At 43.3% G+C, this 21,412-nt stretch overlaps 1 protein-coding gene across 1 annotated transcript in view; it reads right to left on the bottom strand.

Annotated features, from left to right (window-relative positions):
* The window catches only part of CCDC142 (coiled-coil domain containing 142), a 918,569-nt gene that overhangs the window by 852,480 nt on the left and 44,677 nt on the right, over positions 1-21,412 (bottom strand). The window contains exons 2-3 of the mRNA XM_044063462.1: positions 20,292-20,378; positions 19,249-19,413 (exon numbers count right to left, since the gene is read on the bottom strand). Coding sequence (XP_043919397.1) covers positions 19,249-19,413; positions 20,292-20,378 — 252 coding nt within the window. The remainder of the gene's footprint in view (positions 1-19,248; positions 19,414-20,291; positions 20,379-21,412) is intronic.

Raw genomic sequence — 21,412 nt, 5'->3', positions numbered from 1 at the left:
CACTGACACTCTTCAACAGGAATCTTGCCAAGTGGATGGGTGATTGTAGAGTTACACTGGGGGTCTTCACTGTGTCATGTCCAGACAGAGGCACAGCAAAGCAAATCATAAATGGCCATAATATTCACATAGCAAGGGGTGGCAAAAGCCACACACACTCTGGCTAGGCTAACAAATGCCCTAGGGTGGATAGCCTAGTATGAACCTATGAACCTATGAAGATACAAATTGTACAGGACACTAAGGATAATCCCAAGGCTTTCACAACTGATGGTAGGAACCATGTTGGGAATTCACAGATATGCTCTGAATCACACAAATATCACAAACACACACACATATTTGCCAACATACATCCTGACAGGTGCAGTGCAAACCCCCCCCCCCCTCCCCGAATGCAGAATATCTATCCCAGCAGACTGCTGGCCCCCTGACATTGCAGATGCTGAGGTAACAGCCAGCATCTACAAAGCAAAACACACAGCAGCAATGGTATGAGATGGTGTCTTGGGCTTAGTGCAACATGGACTCCAAGATGAATGGAATGCCAAATCACACTACTGCTCAATGTCAGCCTTACCACAGAATATGTACCCAAAGAGCAGTGTACAACAACAGTGGTCCTTCTCAACAAAGGTGTTGCCTGAATGGATACTGAAAACTACTACCCCAGAATCTTGAGAAGCTCGGTCTGCACAGCTATGGAAAGGATCAGCATGTACCACAGACAAAGATATTGGGGACCTACTGACACCGGACCCTACCCAGTGTGGCTTTCTTAAGTGCAGATCCTGCCCCTAAACATGTTTGACTCAATTGAAACAGTCATTAAGGTCATTGATGAGGGCAATGTGGTCCACACAGCGTAGCTGGACCTTGCAAAGGCTTCTATACAATACCCTACGTGTTCATTATAGATAAGCTCACCAGCTTAAATATAAACCCCTATGTCAGCAGAGGGGTTGCAAACCAGACCAAGGACAGAACAGACATGGTCAGACAAGCTGCAGCCATGTCAGACTACAAACCAGATATAACTGGCATCCCACAAGGCTTGGTCCTGGGATCTCCCTCATCTGGTATATATGTCCCATAGGTACAGGCAAACATGGAAGGACTGTGTCTGAACATGTTTGCAGAGGACTACAAACTGCTCACCACATATGATCCACCAGCTGACACAAGCATCCCACAAAAGGGCCACATAGAAACAGACAACTGGTGCCATAGCCATGTCAGCAAGCTAACTGCAGAAAAGTGTATAGTCAATCCCCGTGGATATACAGTAAGTGCCCACCAATTACCACATAGGTGTTAACCCATTATGTAGTTAACATGTAATGAGAGACCTGGGGACACAAGGTGATAGATATCCTGCATTGGACAAACATGTGCTGTAGTGTTTACAGAAACATACCATATACCCACCTAATCATGAAGGTTGTCAGATCTAGATAAGGGGAGTTCATTGTGGATCTGCAGTCATCCTTCATCAGCGGTACAATTGACTACAATAGCCCCTATGGGATGTACCTCAGCAGACACCTCCATCAACCGTTAAGTCCCCAACAGTACCTCACCAGGAGTATCAAAGAGCTAGCACAGATGCCATGTGTTGTTGGTATCAATAAACATGCTGCACCTTGTACAATCTGAATGGCAGTGAGTTATGCACATGAGAGACCTGAACCCCAGCACTGACTTACATAGGACAAGCTGTACTGCATGATCCATAACACAGAAGTCACCCCCACCCATGAGTGAACTCCCAGTACAGGCTACCCATAGAATCACTTATCAATCTTCCTCAATTGGAATCTTGATGAGTGGATGGGAGATGGTAGCTTTATCCTGGGTATCACTGTCATGTCACAGGTAGACAGAGGCAAAGTATACTAACCATGACATATGTCATGGCAAACTCCACTTACAATGTGTGTTGAAGGACAAACACACTCTCCAACTAGCATTAGACATGGACTAGGGCACATTGCTAGTGTTTGCATATGTACACCTATGTTGTGGAATACACTACCAATGTTGGACAAGCCTGGTTTAAGTAGTTCATATCTGAACAGAATGCAACATGGTCAGATGTACACAACTGGCCCCTAACCAGGCTGTTGTGCTCACTATCGAAATGTAAAGCAGTGATAGCACTAAAGCCCAGGATACTGTCCACCACAGTCAAAGTACTACCAGTACACTATACAGTACTACAGTGTTAGGTCAGTGTGAAAGGATGTTGACAACTGTATGCAAAGTATCCCATGCAAACACTGCAGGCACAGTATAATCCTGTTGTGTTCACACACAAAGCAGTTGTACAGTAACTACACAACATGACACACAACCATAAACGGGTGATATTTGTTGAAGTTCACACTCATCCACAAATGTGGTGGGCTGCAGAGTCCAACATATGGAATGCTCACACTGGGCATGCTCACACACTTTGATAAATGAGACATATGTCAGACAACATGCCATGGGAAGGCTGAACTGGGCATGCTCACACACTTAGACCAAATCTCAGTTTAGCAGTTGGACACACATCTGGTATTTTTACGTGTTATTCCAGGAACCAACCACATTACAGCAGTCTGCCTAGTGCACACAGTTAAATGACTACAGAGTCATACGTGATATAGTGGATCCCTCCCATATGCAAACATCTTCCACAGATGCACAAGTTGTTCATACAAACAGGGAATGCTATGGCAATAAAGATGTGCAAACAGTCTATCAGCAACAAATAATGTGCATTTGACAATTAAACATATGGGTGTAGAGGTCAACACTAGGCTGTTTGCCCTAGGGAATGACAGCTTAGCCAGAGTGTGCTTGGCGTCTGCCTCCCCACAGGATGCACATTCCCCTTTCTAAACACAGATGATGTCAGCACTCTATAAGTACAGCAGGAGAAAAGAAACCTCCCAGTAATGCGAATAGCGCGCTCTGCTAATGCGTCCATCACAAGTGTCATAACATAGTTAGGTAGGGGTTTGAATCCTGCAAATGCTCAGTGTGTGTGTGTGTGTGTGTGTGTGTGTGTGTGTGTGTGTGAGTGAGTGGGGTTGGTGTGTGTGTAAGTCTGTGGGAGAGAAATGTCCCTTTTGGCAACTGGGAAAACACACTACAGGATGCACATTCCCCTTTCTAAACACCGATGATGTCAGCACTCTAAGTACAGCAGGAGAAGAGAAACCTCCCAGTAATGCGAATAGCGCGCTCTGCTAATGCGTCCGTCTCAAGTGTCATAATATAGTTAGGTAGGGGTTTGAATCCTGCAAATGGCAAGTGTGTGTGTTTGGCTGAGGGGGGTTAGTGTGTGTATAATTGTGTGTGAGGGAAATGTCCCTTTTGGCAACTAGGTGAACAGACTACAGGATGTACATTTCCCTTTCTAAACACTGATGATGTCAGCACCCTACAAGTACAGCAAGAGAAGGGAAACCTCCCAGTAATGCGAATAGCATACTCTGCTAATGTGTCCGTCTTGAGTGTCATAACATAGTCAGATAGGGGTTTGAATCCTGCAATTGGCAAGTGTGTGTTTTTGGCTGAGGGGGGTTAGTGTGTGTGAGGAAAATGTCCCTTTTGGCAACTAGTTGAGCAGACTACAGGATGCACATTTCCCTTTCTAAACACTGATGATGTCAGCACCCTATAAGTACAGCAAGAGAAGGGAAACCTCCCAGTAATGCAAATAGCGCGCTCTGCTAATGCGTCCATCTCAAGTGTCATAATATAGTTAGGTAGGGGTATGAATCCTGCAAATGGCAAGTGTGTGTGCAATTGTGTGTGAGGGAAATGTCCCTTTTGGCAACTAGGAGAACAGACTACAGGATGCACATTTCCCTTTCTAAACACTGATGATGTCAGCACCCTATAAGTACAGCAAGAGAAGGGAAATCTCCCAGTAATGCGAATAGCACACTCTGCTAATGTGTCCGTCTCGAGTGTCATAACATAGTCAGATAGGGGTTTGAATCCTGCAAATGGCAAGTGTGTGTTTTTGGCTGAGGGGGGTTAGTGTGTGTGAGGAAAATGTCCCTTTTGGCAACTAGGTGAACAGACTACAGGATGCACATTTCCCTTTCTAAACACTGTTCAGCTCAAGGCCATGGCTCTGGCACAAGTTGTCTATTTCTATGATGCCCCTTTGGAAGATGCTTGTGTCGGCTGGAGAGTCGATTATGGTGGCCAGTTCGCAGTCATCTGCATATTTGGTCAGCCAAAGTCCGTCCGTGTTGGCCTGTACCTCCAATAAATATATACCAAACAAGAGAGGTCCCAGGACTGAGCCTTGTGGGACACAACTCGTAACTGGTTTGGAGTCTGGCATGGCTACAGCAATTCTAACCATGTGGGTTCTGTCCTTGAGCCACTGTGCAATCCATCTAGTGACATAGGGGCTTATATTTAAGCTGGTGAGCTTCTCTAGAATGCCCAAGTGGGGTATTGTTGTGAAGGCTTTTGCGAGGTCCAGGTAGGCTGTGTGAACCACCTTCCCCTCGTCAATGGCCTTGGTGACGGTTTCAAAGAAATCAACCAGGTTAAACCTGGTAGTGCTGGTGTGCTCTCAGTAGCCCTGAACCAGGCATCTGTTACTGCACAGATATCGATGTTCTCCATGCCAAGGAGAGTTTTGGGTGCATGCATCTGGAGGTTTAGACTTCTGGCGTTGGGTAGCATTACTCTTAGTTTCTTATCCCTTGTGATACCTATGAAGGTGGGTTTGTCATTTGAGCCTTGCCTAACATAGGCACTATGGGGGTAGCAAGAGCCTTTGCCAATATCTGAAAGCCCAGGGGTGACAGGTGCAGGCCGTCCCTAGCGAAGCAGGTAGTTCAACAGAAGATGAATATGTGAAGTTGTAGTGCCTGTGATTAGTTAGCAGTAGCATATATGACTGCTCACGTGGACACATGCCAGGTAATTCATATGCACTGTGTCACAGGCAATGTACATGTGAACAGGACAAACAGTGACATCCTGTCAAGTGGGACATGGACATACATATAGTAAGCTATGCAGATGGCACTAGGAGTCCACAGAAGCTCTATAACTATGCATTGCAGGTGGGATCAGTATTCCAGGGTAATTGCAAGCAAACATGCATGCAAACAAAGCTACAGTAAACAGGGCTGCATGTAGTCCATTGTACAACAAACAAGCTGTACCAGTTCCAGTAGGTAACACTGCAAATATGCAGGCACTATGCAAATGTACATGGAAATACACGGGTCAGATGGCTAGGGTCCAGTCTCAGTGCACACAAGTGTACAGACCATGTACTGTCAGGATGTACAATAACTGGATGGAAACCCATGTGCTCATACCTGCAGTAATACATGTCAAATAACAGACACCGAGCCTTCACTCAGTGGTTCCATACTTAGTAGGATGTATGCTACCTGGCCTGCCACCACAATATCCCTGACATATATGGGGACTCTCCCTCCTGTGACAGTTAGTTTTGTGTGTTGGGGCTGTCTAGCATGGTATGAGATGTGAGCATGCAGTGCTAGGGTGCTCCTGTGTGTCCTGTACCAGTCGTGTAGTACTGCACACATAACAACATCCTCAAACATCTGCATTGCAGAGTCCAGTGTGGGCAACATGCCACTTGCAATTTACATGTCCATCATTGAGTATTACTACATTCATTACCTTATCCCCTGTGCTACCTATGTATGTAGCCTTCTGTTGACATCATTACCATCAGTATGCCAACATGTGCAGATGATACACTATGGTACTTACCATGGGTGTAGACAACAGGACATGACAATCACACACTTACTGCATCAGGCATGCTGTGATATACCCACAATTAATTCAGCACACAGTACTGTTAACAACATGATACTATTACTACACATCTATGTGGTCACCCTGTGCATCAGCAACATGTTAACCTGTACCTGCACAGTTGTTACAGATTGCAGGAGGTGGCACAGTTTCATCATATGCACAGGGTGTGAACTTGGTATGCCTGAGTCAGCCACAGATACCACCAATTGACATGTATGTGTATGTGTGTTGGTGAGGGACAGCAGTAGAAGGTGGGGCAATGTTGATGCAGTGTGTGCTTGTATGCGGTAGCCCTAGGTGTTGTCAATTCGCATGTGTGTATGGATGCACACAGTTCCACCTCATGGCTGCCATATACTGGTGTTTGTGGACAGCCACAGACTGTACCTGCCAGGTCATACAGATCAGTGTCTCTGGCCACGGACATGGTACCTGTGCCTTGCAGGGGTGCTACGGACTGTATCCGGTACCAACCCAGACTGGGTACTGTCATCAGAAGCAGGTGTTTGTTGACTGGACACAGATCCCTGTCAGGCCTGGCCAGAGCCACGTGCACGTGGTCTCCTGGGGCGGTCTGATGACAGCACAGACCCAGCATTGCTGGGGCTGCTGCTGGCACTACGGGGGCGGCCGCGGCCCTGTTGCCATCCACGACGACTGCCAGCTGCTGCTGTTGCTGGCATACGGCCACGTCGACGCCTCAACTGCCCACCATCGCCCTGGCTCATGGACATGTAGTTGTGGAACCGGTCTAATATGTCCCCACAATGTCTATGACATCGGTGAAATCACGGATGGCAGCCGCAATGTCACACATACTGTCAGTCATGGCTGTGCGACATGCTGTCAGCTCCCTCAGACCCTGTCTGGTGTACCGTTCCATACGTGACTGTGCCTGCATGACAGCCCGAAACATAGCTGAGGTTGTAAGACCTCTGCGGGCACGTCTGACAGGGGCAGTACGCCCACGGATGCTCCCACGAGAACCCCTGGACATCTGTCTGTGTGGTACCATCTCTGGGCCATGCCCATGGCTGCTGTGTGGGGAGGCATGTGCCACAGACACCACATTATCCTAGTCAATGCCCACTGTATGCTGTCGATCACCTAGGGACATTGGTGACAAAGGGTGTATTGGCAGGATAACTGTGCACATTGATGGGGTCGACAGCTGTGTACTGTCAATCGGCTGACCAATGGCGGACCCTGGCATACTTTCCTGTGCCATTACACAGATGTCATCATTATCAGCACCCACGGCACCTGATTCAGGTTCCCTGCTACATGACACCAGAGCAGCACCAGAACCTGTGGGAAGGAAACAGGAAACACAGTTTACAATGTCTACACATTACCAGTGATGTACACATGCACACATGCACACGTGCACAGGTGCACACATGCACGCATGCACACGTGCACACATGCACAGGTGTACACGTGCACAGGTGCACACATGCACAGATGCACACATGCACAGGTGCACACATGCACACATGCACAGGTGCACACATGCACACGTGCACACAGTTTCACACAATTGTACAGTACTCAGTATGTGTGATATCAACACACAGACACAGACACACCTACATGCATACAAAGAGCACTACTAAGTGAGCCAAATAATACTATTACTATCAACACTATTACAGGAATTGTTAATACACACTCACCAGCATGGATAGGCTGCATTGCTATTATACCAGAGGGACCTGCAGACGTGAAGAAACTAATTTCAGTGGGCACAACTGTGCCATTGTTACTGAGTATGATACAGGTCAGTAGTACAACAGTCGCCTTTCACAGGTCAGCTGCTAATATTGAGGATATCACACTTGCACATTAAATACTATGGTGACAGCTACAAACCAAGGACACACCTCACACATGCATTAACTACCAGTGTACACAACAGTCAACTATACATATGGCATATTACCTGCACGTTCACTGTCTTGCTGCTGCGTGGCTCCAGCCTCCATCATAATGCATGTCTGCTGCTGTTGTTGTTGCTGGCGGACTGAAGCCACTACACTCATGAGTAGTCCCTCCAGTCTGGTGAGTGGGGGATGTGTAGCCACCCCACCGCCTGTGGCGACCTGTTGCCTGTGGATATCAGATGCACGCTGACGGACATGTCTGATTAAATCACTGCAGTGATGTCGTACCTGCTCATATGTCCTATTATGAATGCCTATGTCATTTACCCAACGGACAAGGTCTTGCCACAGTGCAGCCCTCTCCTGCTGATTCTGGCTGGTGCGGGAAAAGAGTATTGCATAATCCCGCACCAGGCTCTGGTGTATCTCCTCATCCTCAGCTGTAGAGTAAGTGGGATTCCGCGGGTGGGCCATGTACCCGAGAAAGAAAATAACCTGATATCAGCAATATATGTCAGCAGAATTTGGCACACATACTACACATGCTACTCGACTGTTATGATACAACATATCTCACATATGTAGCATCTGTCTGTCTATTGGTCAATACACATGTAAATGGCCAGGTATCAGTGCTCAGCCAGCAACTGTGCAACAGTACCTGGCACACTCCATACGACATACTACCAAATCCCAGCAGTCAGAACACTGATTCAGGTCAAGAGCACCTCCTCACTCTGGGGGTTTGTATCTAGGTACTGTATGGCCTACATCATCAACTACTGTGAGCTGACCACACACTGATTGCCCTGGATATACATATCCCACCTCCACCACCAGCACAAACGACTATAGTGAATAACATTACAGATGCAAACTTTACACTTTGTAACAGTGACATGGTATCCTTTCAGCCCACTGGGCCAGTGGCAAATACAACCCACAATGCTGACCCCTACACAATTGCTTTCTACAGACATCTCCGAGAAAGCATGGATCATGCAATCCCATATATGACCAAGACACTCTCCACAAAGGGACAGCATCCTGTCTGGTGGACCCCAGCCATAGACAGATTGTATTACAGAAGATGGAAGCTACTGCAAGACAGAGCATAATTCCATAAAGGGAGGGCATATCTGAGCAGCACTAGTAAGGATCTATTTTCCATCATACAAACATCCATGGGCAACTTTGAGAGGGAAATCAAGAGGGACACTACAGATAACCAGAAGGCCTTCTTCAGTTATGTTAGCAACCTGGTCAGGATCCATCCTCTATGCCCATAGTTAGTACACAACAACACATATTTCACTGACACCACAGATATTGGCAACATTGTGGCAGACAGGTTCAGTGCAGGTGTCACCCCGCCCTCTCCCCCAATATAAGACATAGTTATCCCAGCTGACTGTAACCTCCCTGTCATCACAGATGTCCAGGTGAGAGCCACCCTCAGGAAAGCAGAATACACAACATGAATGGGACCTGATGGTATCCCCAGTTGCATGCTACATAAACTCTGACAGGAGCTAAACACACATATAGAAGTGCTATGTAACACTAGCCTGACTACAGGATATGTACCTGTACACTGGCACACAGCAGCAGTGGTTCCACTTCACGAAGGAGGCACCTCAACATACCAATACAATACAACACAATACATTACATTACAATACAATACTATACAATATGCTATTGACCCTGGGACTACAGCAGCGTACTGTTCTGCTACCCTGACCATCGTGACACATGTGGTGTGATGGTACCTGCTGCTGTCACACAGTTACACAGGGTGACTCATATGGCATATTACCTGACTAACATTCAGCAGGGGTATGTGTGACATGTACTCATGGGGAGTCTTGCTTCTTAAACACTGTGTGGTTTATTGCAGGGTATGTCTTATCTGCGGGTAGGAACTTTTACCTCCACGTGTGCACTCTATTGCAGTGGCACAGATGACACACAGCAGTCATTTAGTTTGTTGATGGTGTGAGGTGTTACTATGGTTGTTGGACATCTGTCATGGGTGTGACTTACATATGTAAATCCGGGAGTGGTAACCTCTATGTGGGTAGTATATGTGTACTCTGTGGTGTTGTCAGTCACTGTGCATTGGTAATGTGTTTGAGTGCATTGTTACAGTGTTGTACATGTCACTGTGTCCTTCTCCATATCTGTAGCTGTCATGTGAGGTCCATACCATGGCATCCATTATGTGGTGTGGAGGGGTACACCGACCTACATGTCCATAGCTGACACACCATGTCCGCTGACACATACCATGTGCAGGTATTCCAGGGATAGTGTGCCACTGTGAATATCATTGGGGCCACTATTGTACACATTTATGACCCTGTTCACCCCTGGCACATGCAGTGGTGGGCAGCCAATCACATATCTGGTGGTTACTGGTGTAGGTGATTTGGAATGTGGTATGGTACTTCGGTTTTGACACTGGTGTTCACTCCATGCCTTTGTCACCAGGCACCTGTTGCAATACATCTGTACACATGTGCCTCACTCAGAATTTATATACATCTCTCTCTCTCTATATATATATGTATATATATATATATATATATATATATATATATATATATATATATATATATATATATATATATATGTATGTATATAGATATATCTATATGTGTGTGTGTGTATATATATATATATATATATATATATATATATATATATATCTGTATACATATACACATATATATATATTGATGTACATATATTGCTATAGATGTGGAGAGGGGGGGACACAGAGGGGGTGAGAGTGACAGAGGGGGGTGGGACAGGCTGTGTTGAAGGTCGTCATATACAGTCATACCTGTAGAAAGTCAGATCAGTCCGTCTATGTATATGTATCTACATAGATCTATATCTGTATGTGTGCATTACATATATGTTTGTACAATATTCTATCTACATCTGTCTATGTATTCCTACATCTCTCTCTCTCTATGTATGCATACATATATGCATATCATATATATATATATATATATATATATATATATATATATATATATATATAGATCAAAGATTTCGTGGACACAGAAGTGATCTTTTGTGTTTTTGGTTTTGTTTTCACTCCTACCATCCTTTGAGGTGTTATATATATATATACACACACATACATATGTTGACATACATACGTATCCATATGATAGACAGGTATATCAACATGTTTGTCTACCATACTGTATACACACACTAACATACTGCTAAACATACATAACTGTGAAACCTACTTTGTACATGGCACTACAACCTACAATCAACCAACATTGATATGTGCACATAGATGCTCTCACATACAAATGTATGTACAGCCTTCACTGATAGTTGCTGTATGTCCCCTGCCCTTTACACATCTTCATATACATATGGATACAGACCAATGACACATATGGAGGGTTCACAGTATGTAGACCTTTATAGTATTACTTTACATTACCCGTGTTTGTCACAGCTGCTTGTGTTGCCGTCTGGTTCTCTGCCCTGCTGCTCCACTTCCCAGTTGTCAGCTTTCAGGTGGCTGTTGCTGAACAATTTGTTTGTGTCTGCTTAATTGCAATTTTCTCTGTCTCTGTCTCTCTCTCTCTGTCTGTCTGTCTCTCACATCCTTCTCAGGGTGCAATGAAAGTATTGCATGTGTGGACTGGGAGTACAGCATACATTTGTAGGTATCTGCATATGCCCATGTGATGGCCTCTGCACCAATTGTTAGCCAGCATTTGCTAATTGAATGCAGCCAGTTGTGTACTGATTGCAGTTCTCACTGTGATTTCAGAACAGTGCTATAAAAAGGTATGTGAGATAGGCGTAGCGCTTTCAGATTTTAAGGGCAGGGACCATGCTGTTATGCTGTGGACAATGTTCTGTGAGTGTAAAGGTTGGTATCTCTCTCATATTTCCAGGTGTGTTGTAGATTAACATTCCTCCATTCATTTCTCCAGTTTCCTGTACTAACTGTGTATGTACACTGACACCTACAACTACTACTACTGTTAATGTGTGTGTGTGTGTGTGTGCTTTCCTTTCACTTTTGCTTGCACTTTGTTGCTAAGGCTTCAATAGTTGCCCTTTACAGTCACTACTTGTATGCCTGCTAGGTGTCCTGACTGTAGTGTGCTGCTGTAGCTTTCCTATTTTCCATGTACATTCACACCTTGGAATGCTTGCTATATCTGCTAGGGTGTTACAGCATGCAGTGTGGTCTGGCCATTGTGTGGGCCTTGACATCTATTAGGGTATTTGAGTATGCTGCTGAGCAGGCCCCAGAGACTTTCAGGTTCATCTGTTATGTGCCTCATGGAATGGTACATATCAGTGGGGTACACCCATTAAAATCTCTAGTATGCTGCAGTTGTGACTGTGGGTTAGCATGAGCATATGTATTACTACACTTTTTCTGCCATGCAAGTGGTGTATACTTTCAGGACTCCATAGTTACCATTGCATGTGTTACACCTTTCTGCCTACTGTTTGTACATTTCACATGGAGTCTGTGGGGCATCCCTGTAAGTCATTCACTGTTGCTATGTCTAGGCTCTTAACTATTCAAATATGGTGGTGTCAGACCCGTCATGTGTACAGATATTTGCAGGTTGTCCACATTTCTGCCTCATATTTTGGTCAATATCTCATGCACACCTTTTTCTGGCAAATCACTCTGGGCTCAAGTCAGAATATGGTGACAAACATTCAAGTTTCAGACTTCATACCCTTCCAAATATCCCACAAAGTGCAGACCCTGTTACTCTCTGAACTGTCTGCGTTTGTTGTAACATTATTTGTAATGTGTCCCTGGTTTTGGGCCTTTGCTCCATATATTTTATTACTTGGTCCAGATGTGTTCCTGTAAGAGGTTGTGGGGTATGGGCAGTGATTATCCTGCTGTGAGTATGTGTGTGGCTTGCAAGGTGCTATAGTGACATTATTACCTACTAGCTTCCAACTAGCATGGCTGTTTCTGTTCACACACTACTATTATGGAAATCCACTAGTTTTAATAGTAATTCTAAATGGCATGCTTTGTGTACTACACATCTATATTCCCTTTACATTCATTCCTACTATTACATGATATATTTATTTTAGCACAATGTTCTTGTATAAGAGTCATGGCTTAGTGGTAAGTCATGCAGACTACTCTTTCCAAGGTCCTGGGTTCGGGACTGCCAGTGGGATTTTATTTTGCTTCTGAACTGACTACAAGACCTGTCAATCAAAGTGACTAAGGCACTTTTAAGCAGTTGTAACCGGGTTAGCGCTGGTTTGCGCGGAGCTCACGCATGCACACTGGCGGTTAGCTCCGTGCACACAAGCGCACACCCGCTTACAACCGCTTAAACGTGCTTACTCTTGCGCACACCTGCGCTATTTTCTTTGAAAGAAAAGAAAATGGGGAGACAGGAAAGTGGTGAAAAAGGGGTCACAAAGAGGGTAAGACAGTAGGGAAACAAGCTTGGGATGTGCAGGAGGGATGTAGGTAAGGCCCATAGCTGCCCATTTCTTCATCAGCAACAGCTGTGCATATGTATGTAATTTGGTGTGACATTTGAAACCTTCCACCCCTGAGAAAGGTGTCAGGACAACAATAATACTTGTTGTACAGCCAATTGTAATTGATAGGTTCCATGTCCAGCAGACATGTGTGCGGAATGGGCAGCTATGTATGGGGCATAATTTTTTTGTGGGTACAGAGTACCCTTTTTTTTTCAGGTGAGAGTGGTATGTCAGGTGAAGGAAGTCGGTACAGCTGGGGAGGTAGGTTGGGTAGGTAAACAGACAAGACAAACAAGACACATACAGGGGTGGTGTATGACACGTGTGGGGGGGTTACGCAATTGACGGGGACGGAGGTTTGGATATCCAGAGCCCATGAGCCCACAGATAGCAACAGTGGAACTGATATCTCCACCCATAGGCAGTTGCCACTGTTCCTTCACTGCCCAGGACGGGGCTGTGCTGGGGGCTGTGTAGGCGGCGCAACAAGCATGCCCGTTAGTTGCGCCACCCGTGCCTCGAGCTGGCATAGGGGCTGGAGAACAGAGTCCCGAATCTCCCTACACACCACAGTCCGGACGCTACGGAGGGTGTGTGGTGGTTCTCCTCCGGCCACACTTGCAGAGGGGGGGCGAGCCCCATCCCCTGCAGTGCTTCCACCCGCAGGTGGCACAGGGCCACCGGAGGAGGGTCCGGACTCGGCACTAGTGCCAGGTGCACTCGCCAGCTGAGGTGGGAGAGGTGGGTCCGCTGGAACCCGCCTTCCCTGTCGTCCTATGTTTTGCATTATGTCATGACAGTTTGGGTTAGTGACATATAATACCATTCACAATTAGTTGTAACAGCATGCATTAGTATTCCCATTAACCAAACACCCAGATATTCACACCATTGAACAGCGTGCATAACACATGCATAATTTGAACAGAAATACACAGTCCAACATGCAGGGTTAATTGATGGCAACAGGCCATCAGGTGTGGATGTATGAACAGGGCAGATGCATCAACGGACATGCAAATATATATGACCCAACAGGACAAACGTCCAGGGGTGTTAATTGTGATTGCACATACCATTTTCACGTGGAATGGGTTACATGTGGTTATAGGGTGGGGTAAAGAAAGTAATATTAACACCTTCGAATAACAATACATATGCTGTACATTTCTAATAGCTACAGTTATATACACACTACTGTTCTAACTACAGTTTCCTATATGATAACTATTTCAACTTGGTGATAGGACTGTTACTGCAACATCAATATACATTTTATGGTTCTTCATACACATTCATATCTAGCTTTGTTCAGCTACATCATCCTGCTACATTTGCTTTATACAGCTGTAGACAAGTGTGGATGTTTGGTATATCACACAATCATCCTAGCTGCATATTGCAGACTGAGAGCAACATATCCAGATTTTGGGATACACATTCCAGATGCAGCAACACTTTGAACAGATTTTGCTGTTTGGTTTTGAATCTCACATGCATTTCATTCTGTCTTGACTGCAGTATACTTTATTCAGGGGTTACTACTACTATATTGCTGGATTCATGACACTTTCTCACACTCTGTCACTTGCTTTCATTTTACTATTCAGGATGGTACTTCTAGGCTTTATTGACATGTTTTACCAGTAGTTATTACAATCCTTTCCAGTAGTCTCACTTCTGTCATGTTTCAGTGTTTCCACAGGGATATATTTCACACATGTGATTTCATCATCTTCTGCAGCTATACTTTTCAGCCTGCTGCAGGTTGTGTACTATTTTCTTACAGGTAGGGCATTTTTATTTCAGAATATATGTCAGACAGTTTCATTTTTCGGTTTAACTTACAGGCAGAAACACACTTTTGTAATAAAGCAATACTTGCATACACTTTCACACTGTTACTTGCAGATTTTATTCCTTACTGACTACACTGCACTCTTTTGCTGACTGTCATACTTTTATATTTCTTTACAGTTACTGGTAGTGGATTACTGACCTGCCTGGTGGCGCAACCGCACCAGCCTATCGCCATAGGCTCTGCGGTTCGCAGAACGGACACCTGCAGCTGTAATATAAATGAAGTAATATTGGAATACACATCTCCATAATATCAGCTAGTTTAATTTCTTACATACATAATTAAATGTTACTTACTCAGTAGTGGGCGTTGGGTGTTTGCCGGGCCTCCTGGATCCAAAGGTTCAGTTGGTCCTGCTTGCGTCTCTTCAGGTCCGCATGGTGGTGACGGACCTGCTCACCAGTCCTTGGAATCCCTGTGGCACTGGTGAGATCATGAGCCAACCGGTCCCACGCCTCGGCCCTGTATGCTCCCCAGAGGACCTGGCCCTGCATGAGTTGGGCCTCATGATTATGGACTAGGAGCCAGACCATGTACCTGGACTCCTCAACACCCCACCTCTGTGCTCGAAAGCAACTACCCTCTCCTACTCCTGTCATTCTGCCTGCAGGTCAGTTCTACAATCGTTTATGCTGTGTATTCCTGCCTATGGGGCTTATATAGTCCGTTTTTCCCGCACATATCTGTGATTGGCCATTTTGGAATTGTATCAATTTCAGTAAACCTGCATTGTCATGCTCCAGTTTGTACTCATTCCTATATATTAGCTATTATTGCATTTCTAGGTACTGCTGTCATGGCTTAGTGGTTTGGTACCTTGACTATGGTGTATAGTATACTGGGTTCGAAACTGGCCACTGCTTTTAATTTTTCATGACTGTCTAGACATGCTGAGGGGTGTGTCTGTGTAAAGGCAGTTTTGATACGGCTTGCTCAACGTTGCCCGTCGGTTAGCTTCGTTCTTGGCGGTGCACAGCTCCGCAAAGCGGATCTGCTTTAAGCCTCATTTGGCTATTGGCACGCATATTACGCTAAGCTCAGTTAGGGGCACATAGATTTAGCGTGTTAGACCACTGCTCAGCTACGGGCACTCATTTTGCATCAGTTAAACCACTGCTCATCTACGGGCACATGCACTCACTCTGTTAAACTGTAGCTCAGCTATGAGCACATCTGGCATTTTTCTTCTCTTGTTACCTCACATGTCTTCAATATAAATGGGCTATTTCATTACATTTTACATAAATTGTGGTTTTATGTGTACATATTTGTCAGGGACTTGTTTCCTGCTTATTTTGAAGAAAAAAAATTTGGTGTTGTGGGGGCTCGAACCATGAATGCCTGCTCTTCAGCCAACATCTCTACCGCTACGCTATTGCTTCCTGGCTTATTTTGCATATTTAGTTCTTATATTCTTTCCCACTGACTGCTAACTGTAGCTGCGCTACGGGCACGCCCGCGCAAACGAGTGCACTCACAGTTAAACATCTTTACAATTTTAAACAAATATATAACATGATCATTTATATATATTTTATGTTCATAGTCTGTGGGGGCATGTGTTGTGTTTGGTTTATTCACATTTCCGTGGACTCTGTTGTGGGTGTTTACTTTGGGCACTTTTACACTTCTGGGGGCGTGTCTGCTTGCAGGGCTCAGCCTACGGACACGCCCCCTACTGTCTTAGACGGACCGTGTTAGACTTAGGTGTGATTCAGCATGCTCTCATGAATATGCAAAGCATGCTGACATCACTCTGTTTAACTGCAGCCTCCGTGTAAGAGTTATAACTCTTACACAGAGTCTTCATGAATCCTTGCCAAAGTGTTATTAGTACACTTGTTAAATTCACATCCCTTTCCCCCATAAGTGTGACATTCGAGCTGGTCCTGCCCTACTTAGTAGCTGTCATAATAATATATAATCCTTATGTACTTTAAATAAAATTTATAATGATGTGGTACTTCTTATTTAACCAGATTATTAAGTAGATTATTAAGTCTGTGATTTTATCCAAGACAATATACTACATGGCTGGAAATTTATCAACCTTTGTTCATCTGGCAATCAAAAAGTATATATAAATATATACATATACATTTTGCATGTAAAAATCAATTTCTATTTTCATAACCTATTGTTAACAAAGATCACTTTCGTCCTTCTAGACTTCTTCAGGTCTGTGTACAAGAACCCTAAAAACAATCTATAAAAATATATATAATTGCATAATTAGTTAGTATTGTTATTACACATCATTTTGAATAAAGTGGAAAAAAGAACCCGAAAAAAGTAAAAATAAGAAAACAATGTATGTATGATGATGGAAACAAAATATACACTTAAATTACAACTGATTTAAAATGGTATTTAAAACCAACTGGTAAAATAAAATAAAATAAAATAAATTATTCATGTAAACAATGTGGCAATTTTTTTAAGTTCCAGTGCACTTTTAATTGAACAGTAGTAGTTGAGTCCAGGCTTCCTAAAAGAGTTCAGCCTTAATTGCCCCATGAGTTCATGTTTCTCCAGAATATTCGGGATGTCTCCTTCAAGATCACCCATGTCTATGCAATCCAGGATATGGAACTTAAAACCTGTGTGTCTTTTATGAAGAGAAAGGTGTTTGGCTAGTGCATTATTTTTACTTCCAGAGCAGATTACTGACAGATGACATGAAATCCTACGCTTGAGTTTATTTAGTCTTGCCCACATAGAATGCATCACATTCATTGCATTGTGCCCTGTAAATTACTTTTGTAATGACAGGTAGGAATTGCACTCTGGGACTTGAGGTGTACAACACAAGGTAACCCTTGACAGAAGACCCCAATCTTCAGGGTTATAATGTCAACCACTTTTTATGGTGTTCCCTGGCACCTGTGCAAATTATGATGACTATGACACACTAGACTCACTCTATTGTGTGGTATATATGTAGCAGTTTAACTCACAGTGTGATTTAATCATGCACTGCCCAAAGCAGCCTTTAACACTTCTTGCATTATATTTGTGCTATGCAACAATGAAATGTCTCTATGCACTCTGAAAGGGCCCAGAGAGCTGGACTTGATGCCACCATGTTGCCTGTACTACAATGCACTGGGGGGGGGGGGTAGTTGCTCACTGTCTCTTGGTTTCACTGTCATCACTGGAGGAGGTTGGTATGATGGATGTGACAGGGACTAAAGTAATAAGCCTGAAAGTTCCCTGGCTGGATGGAAGGATTTTTTTATGCTTCCAAGTAAACATTTTGTAGCATGCAGAGTGACATGAACACATCTTGCAGTCTGTGGAAGGGACATAATGCACTGCTCTCTCAGACAAGTCAAGGCAGTAGAAGCAGGCTTTCAGTAGGCCAAACAAATTCTTTGTTTCTTTTTTGCATGTGGGCAGTGCTATACTGCATGTCAACCTTCTGTGTGGGTTCCATATTGACATCAAATATGGCTTTGGCAGATATCCAGGATCACCTAAAACATAGTGGTAATATATGGGAGTGAGACATTGTCTCTGGCTGTGTACAAGTGTGGCTAGCACAGCACCTGAACCTACTAACTAGATAGCCCTGCGGAATTTTACTAGGATGGAAGAGGTGATATAGGGGACTTGTGTGCCAGATGTGGGAAACATGGGCATTTGTACCATTCTATTTCCATGCTGTCTTCCTTGCTACTTCATTAGCAAAAGTAGGTATTATGAAATGCAGCATGCTTTTGCAGGGACATTTCAAATGAAACGGCGCATTGAGTACTACGTAAGTTGACTATGAATACTGTCCAGAGCCATGCACATTGCATATAAGTTATAACAGGAGCCCCAGGCCTGGCAACAATGGCAGCTGCTCTGACCTCTTGATAGGTGGTGTACTTACTACACCAATACTGCAAAAGGTATGTGGGTATAATCCTAGAATACTAAAGCATATTCTCTTTGCAATTCAAGTCAACTACATAACGGCAGTAAAAGCTCAGGCTACTACAGCATAAACCTCTTGCAGATCAAGACGGTTGTACTAACAGTTTAAGAAAAGACTAATTCAACAGAAAGTGCACACAAAAGACACTGCAGTTAAAAACATGGACCAAGTGCTTATAAATCACACACTGTATTCTTTTAATAGTACAACACTACAGAGAAGCTACTCACCCTCAGTTTCTTTTGGCAAAGAGCTCAGACATGTCAGTAACATGTGAAGGGGGCGGAATAATTCTTGGAGAATCCAAGCCGTTCTAGTCCTGAGTGCAGTTTCCAACTTTTCAGAGTCAGGAAGACACTTGTCTTTAACACTTACGCCCAGTGCACTGCAGAAAACTTGAAAAGAAGAAGAATGTTTTAGCGTTTTAACATTTTACATTTCCTTATTTTTTGACGTTTTAAAAGAGTTCAGTTTAATTCAGGAGATCGTCAGCAATGCAAAACAAAAGACAATCACATATTTATGCTACAATTATTTTAAAAAAGTAATTACAGTGGACTTCTAAATACAATGAGCGGTAATTCTAGAATTCAAAATGAACATCACTTTAGACAATAATTTAATAATTTATGAAGCAATCAGTGTTACTAACTGTGGTAGGTCTACAAAAATGGTGTAGAGGATATATGATCTTGTCCTCATGGAAAATGGCCTGTAATTATCTCTCATGAGGTCTTAGGCCATTACACAAACACAGAAACATTGAAACAGCTTCCCAGCAGGCAAAATGGAAATTTCTTGCAGCAGGACATGGAATAAACAAATTCCCACTGAAGTTTTGCTACAAAGTGGTTTATATATGCAAATATAGAAAATACACTCTGCTCTTATTTTCGATTAACTAGGTTTTCAAGTCCTTGAACTTAGTCAGCATATCTCAGTACATCCATCTTCCCAGCAGGAAGACCGAATAAACTATGGAGACTGCAATATTAGTCTACTCAGAGTAGAAACAATGAACAAAAAACAGATACTTCTAAAAAGAAAATTAAAGAGTGGACAGTGTTCATTAAACTGTTGAACATGTACACAACACCTATACAGGGAAAATGGGACACAGAGGAGTAACTTCCACATTTATTTAGCACAGTTCTTGTATTTATGCAAATCAAGTTAATCATTCCTTGGAAACTCGAATAAATGACAAGGGTTGGCTTTTCCATGTCCAATGAGCAATACTGTACTGCCACCTACAGGATATATTTTACATTACCGTGATCCCAATGCTTAAAAGCTACTCGAGAAAGTAAGTGCAGAGAAATGTCTTTAATCACTGGTTCACATTCCTTTGGAGTCATTCCTGAAAACAGAAAAATAAAGTCATCAAGTTTTTTTTTTTTTTTACATTTCTAATCGTCTTCAGATAATAGTCTACTACTACAGCTGAGCAAACACTCTGATTATTTTCAGATTCCAAGAATCTTGTGACTTTATTTGCATAAATTTTACTATTTCCGGTTAGTTGATCAAAACATTTCTTAATTTCTGTAATTTTATTTAGTGATAATGTGTCAGCAACTTCTGTGCAGATCATAATCACATCACCACAGACTTAAAAAAAAAATAATAATAATACAAAAGACTTATTCTGGTTAAAGGTGAGATAAAAGGGGAAAATGGTGCATAATATAGAAAGCATCCAAACAAGTACATTAGACAAGTATGCTATTTCATTACATGCAGAGAATAGTATTTCCTGACTCCTTCTCTTGTTGCTGCTTTAACAATCTCATTCATTAGCTATGATCCATAAGTAAATATAACACAGAGGCATTTTCTCTCAAAGGAGATACCAGATTTAATCCTCCAGCTTAACCAAATTAGAAATGTAAACAAGTTTTCCCAATCAGTATATATATATATATATATATATATATATATATATATATATATATATATATATATATACAGAACATATCTGTAGTATTCAGTTTGTAAGGTTTCCTGGAACAACTCTTCTCAGCTACAACAGCCACAAAAATCAAGACTCTGGAGGTTGCATGACCTTCTACAGACAAGCCTGTTATGTATTCATCCAAAGCATACACCATATTTAACATTAATAAACTGTGGTGGTGTGTCGGTAGCATTGTCGCCTCACAGTAAGACATTGTCCTGTTCGATTCTCAGCTAGAGTGTCTTCTGTGTGGAGACATGCGTGAATGGGCGTACCTTCGTTGAAGGTTGTGCGTCAGGGCCGGCAACTCGCCACGTAAAAATCTACTGCCAATCATTAGCGGACCGGAGTTCCGCTGTGGCGACCCCTAACCGGGAAAAGCTGAAAGACACAACACTGATGTGGACTTTACTTACTGCACATTTATACAAAAATTA

The sequence above is a fragment of the Protopterus annectens genome, chromosome 2.part1, assembly GCF_019279795.1.
Source record: "Protopterus annectens isolate FY-2018-M chromosome 2.part1, PAN1.0, whole genome shotgun sequence".
Classification (NCBI taxonomy): Eukaryota; Metazoa; Chordata; order Ceratodontiformes; family Protopteridae; genus Protopterus; species Protopterus annectens.
Note: the sequence above shows the minus strand (reverse complement) of the source record. Positions and strands in the feature narration are given on the sequence as shown.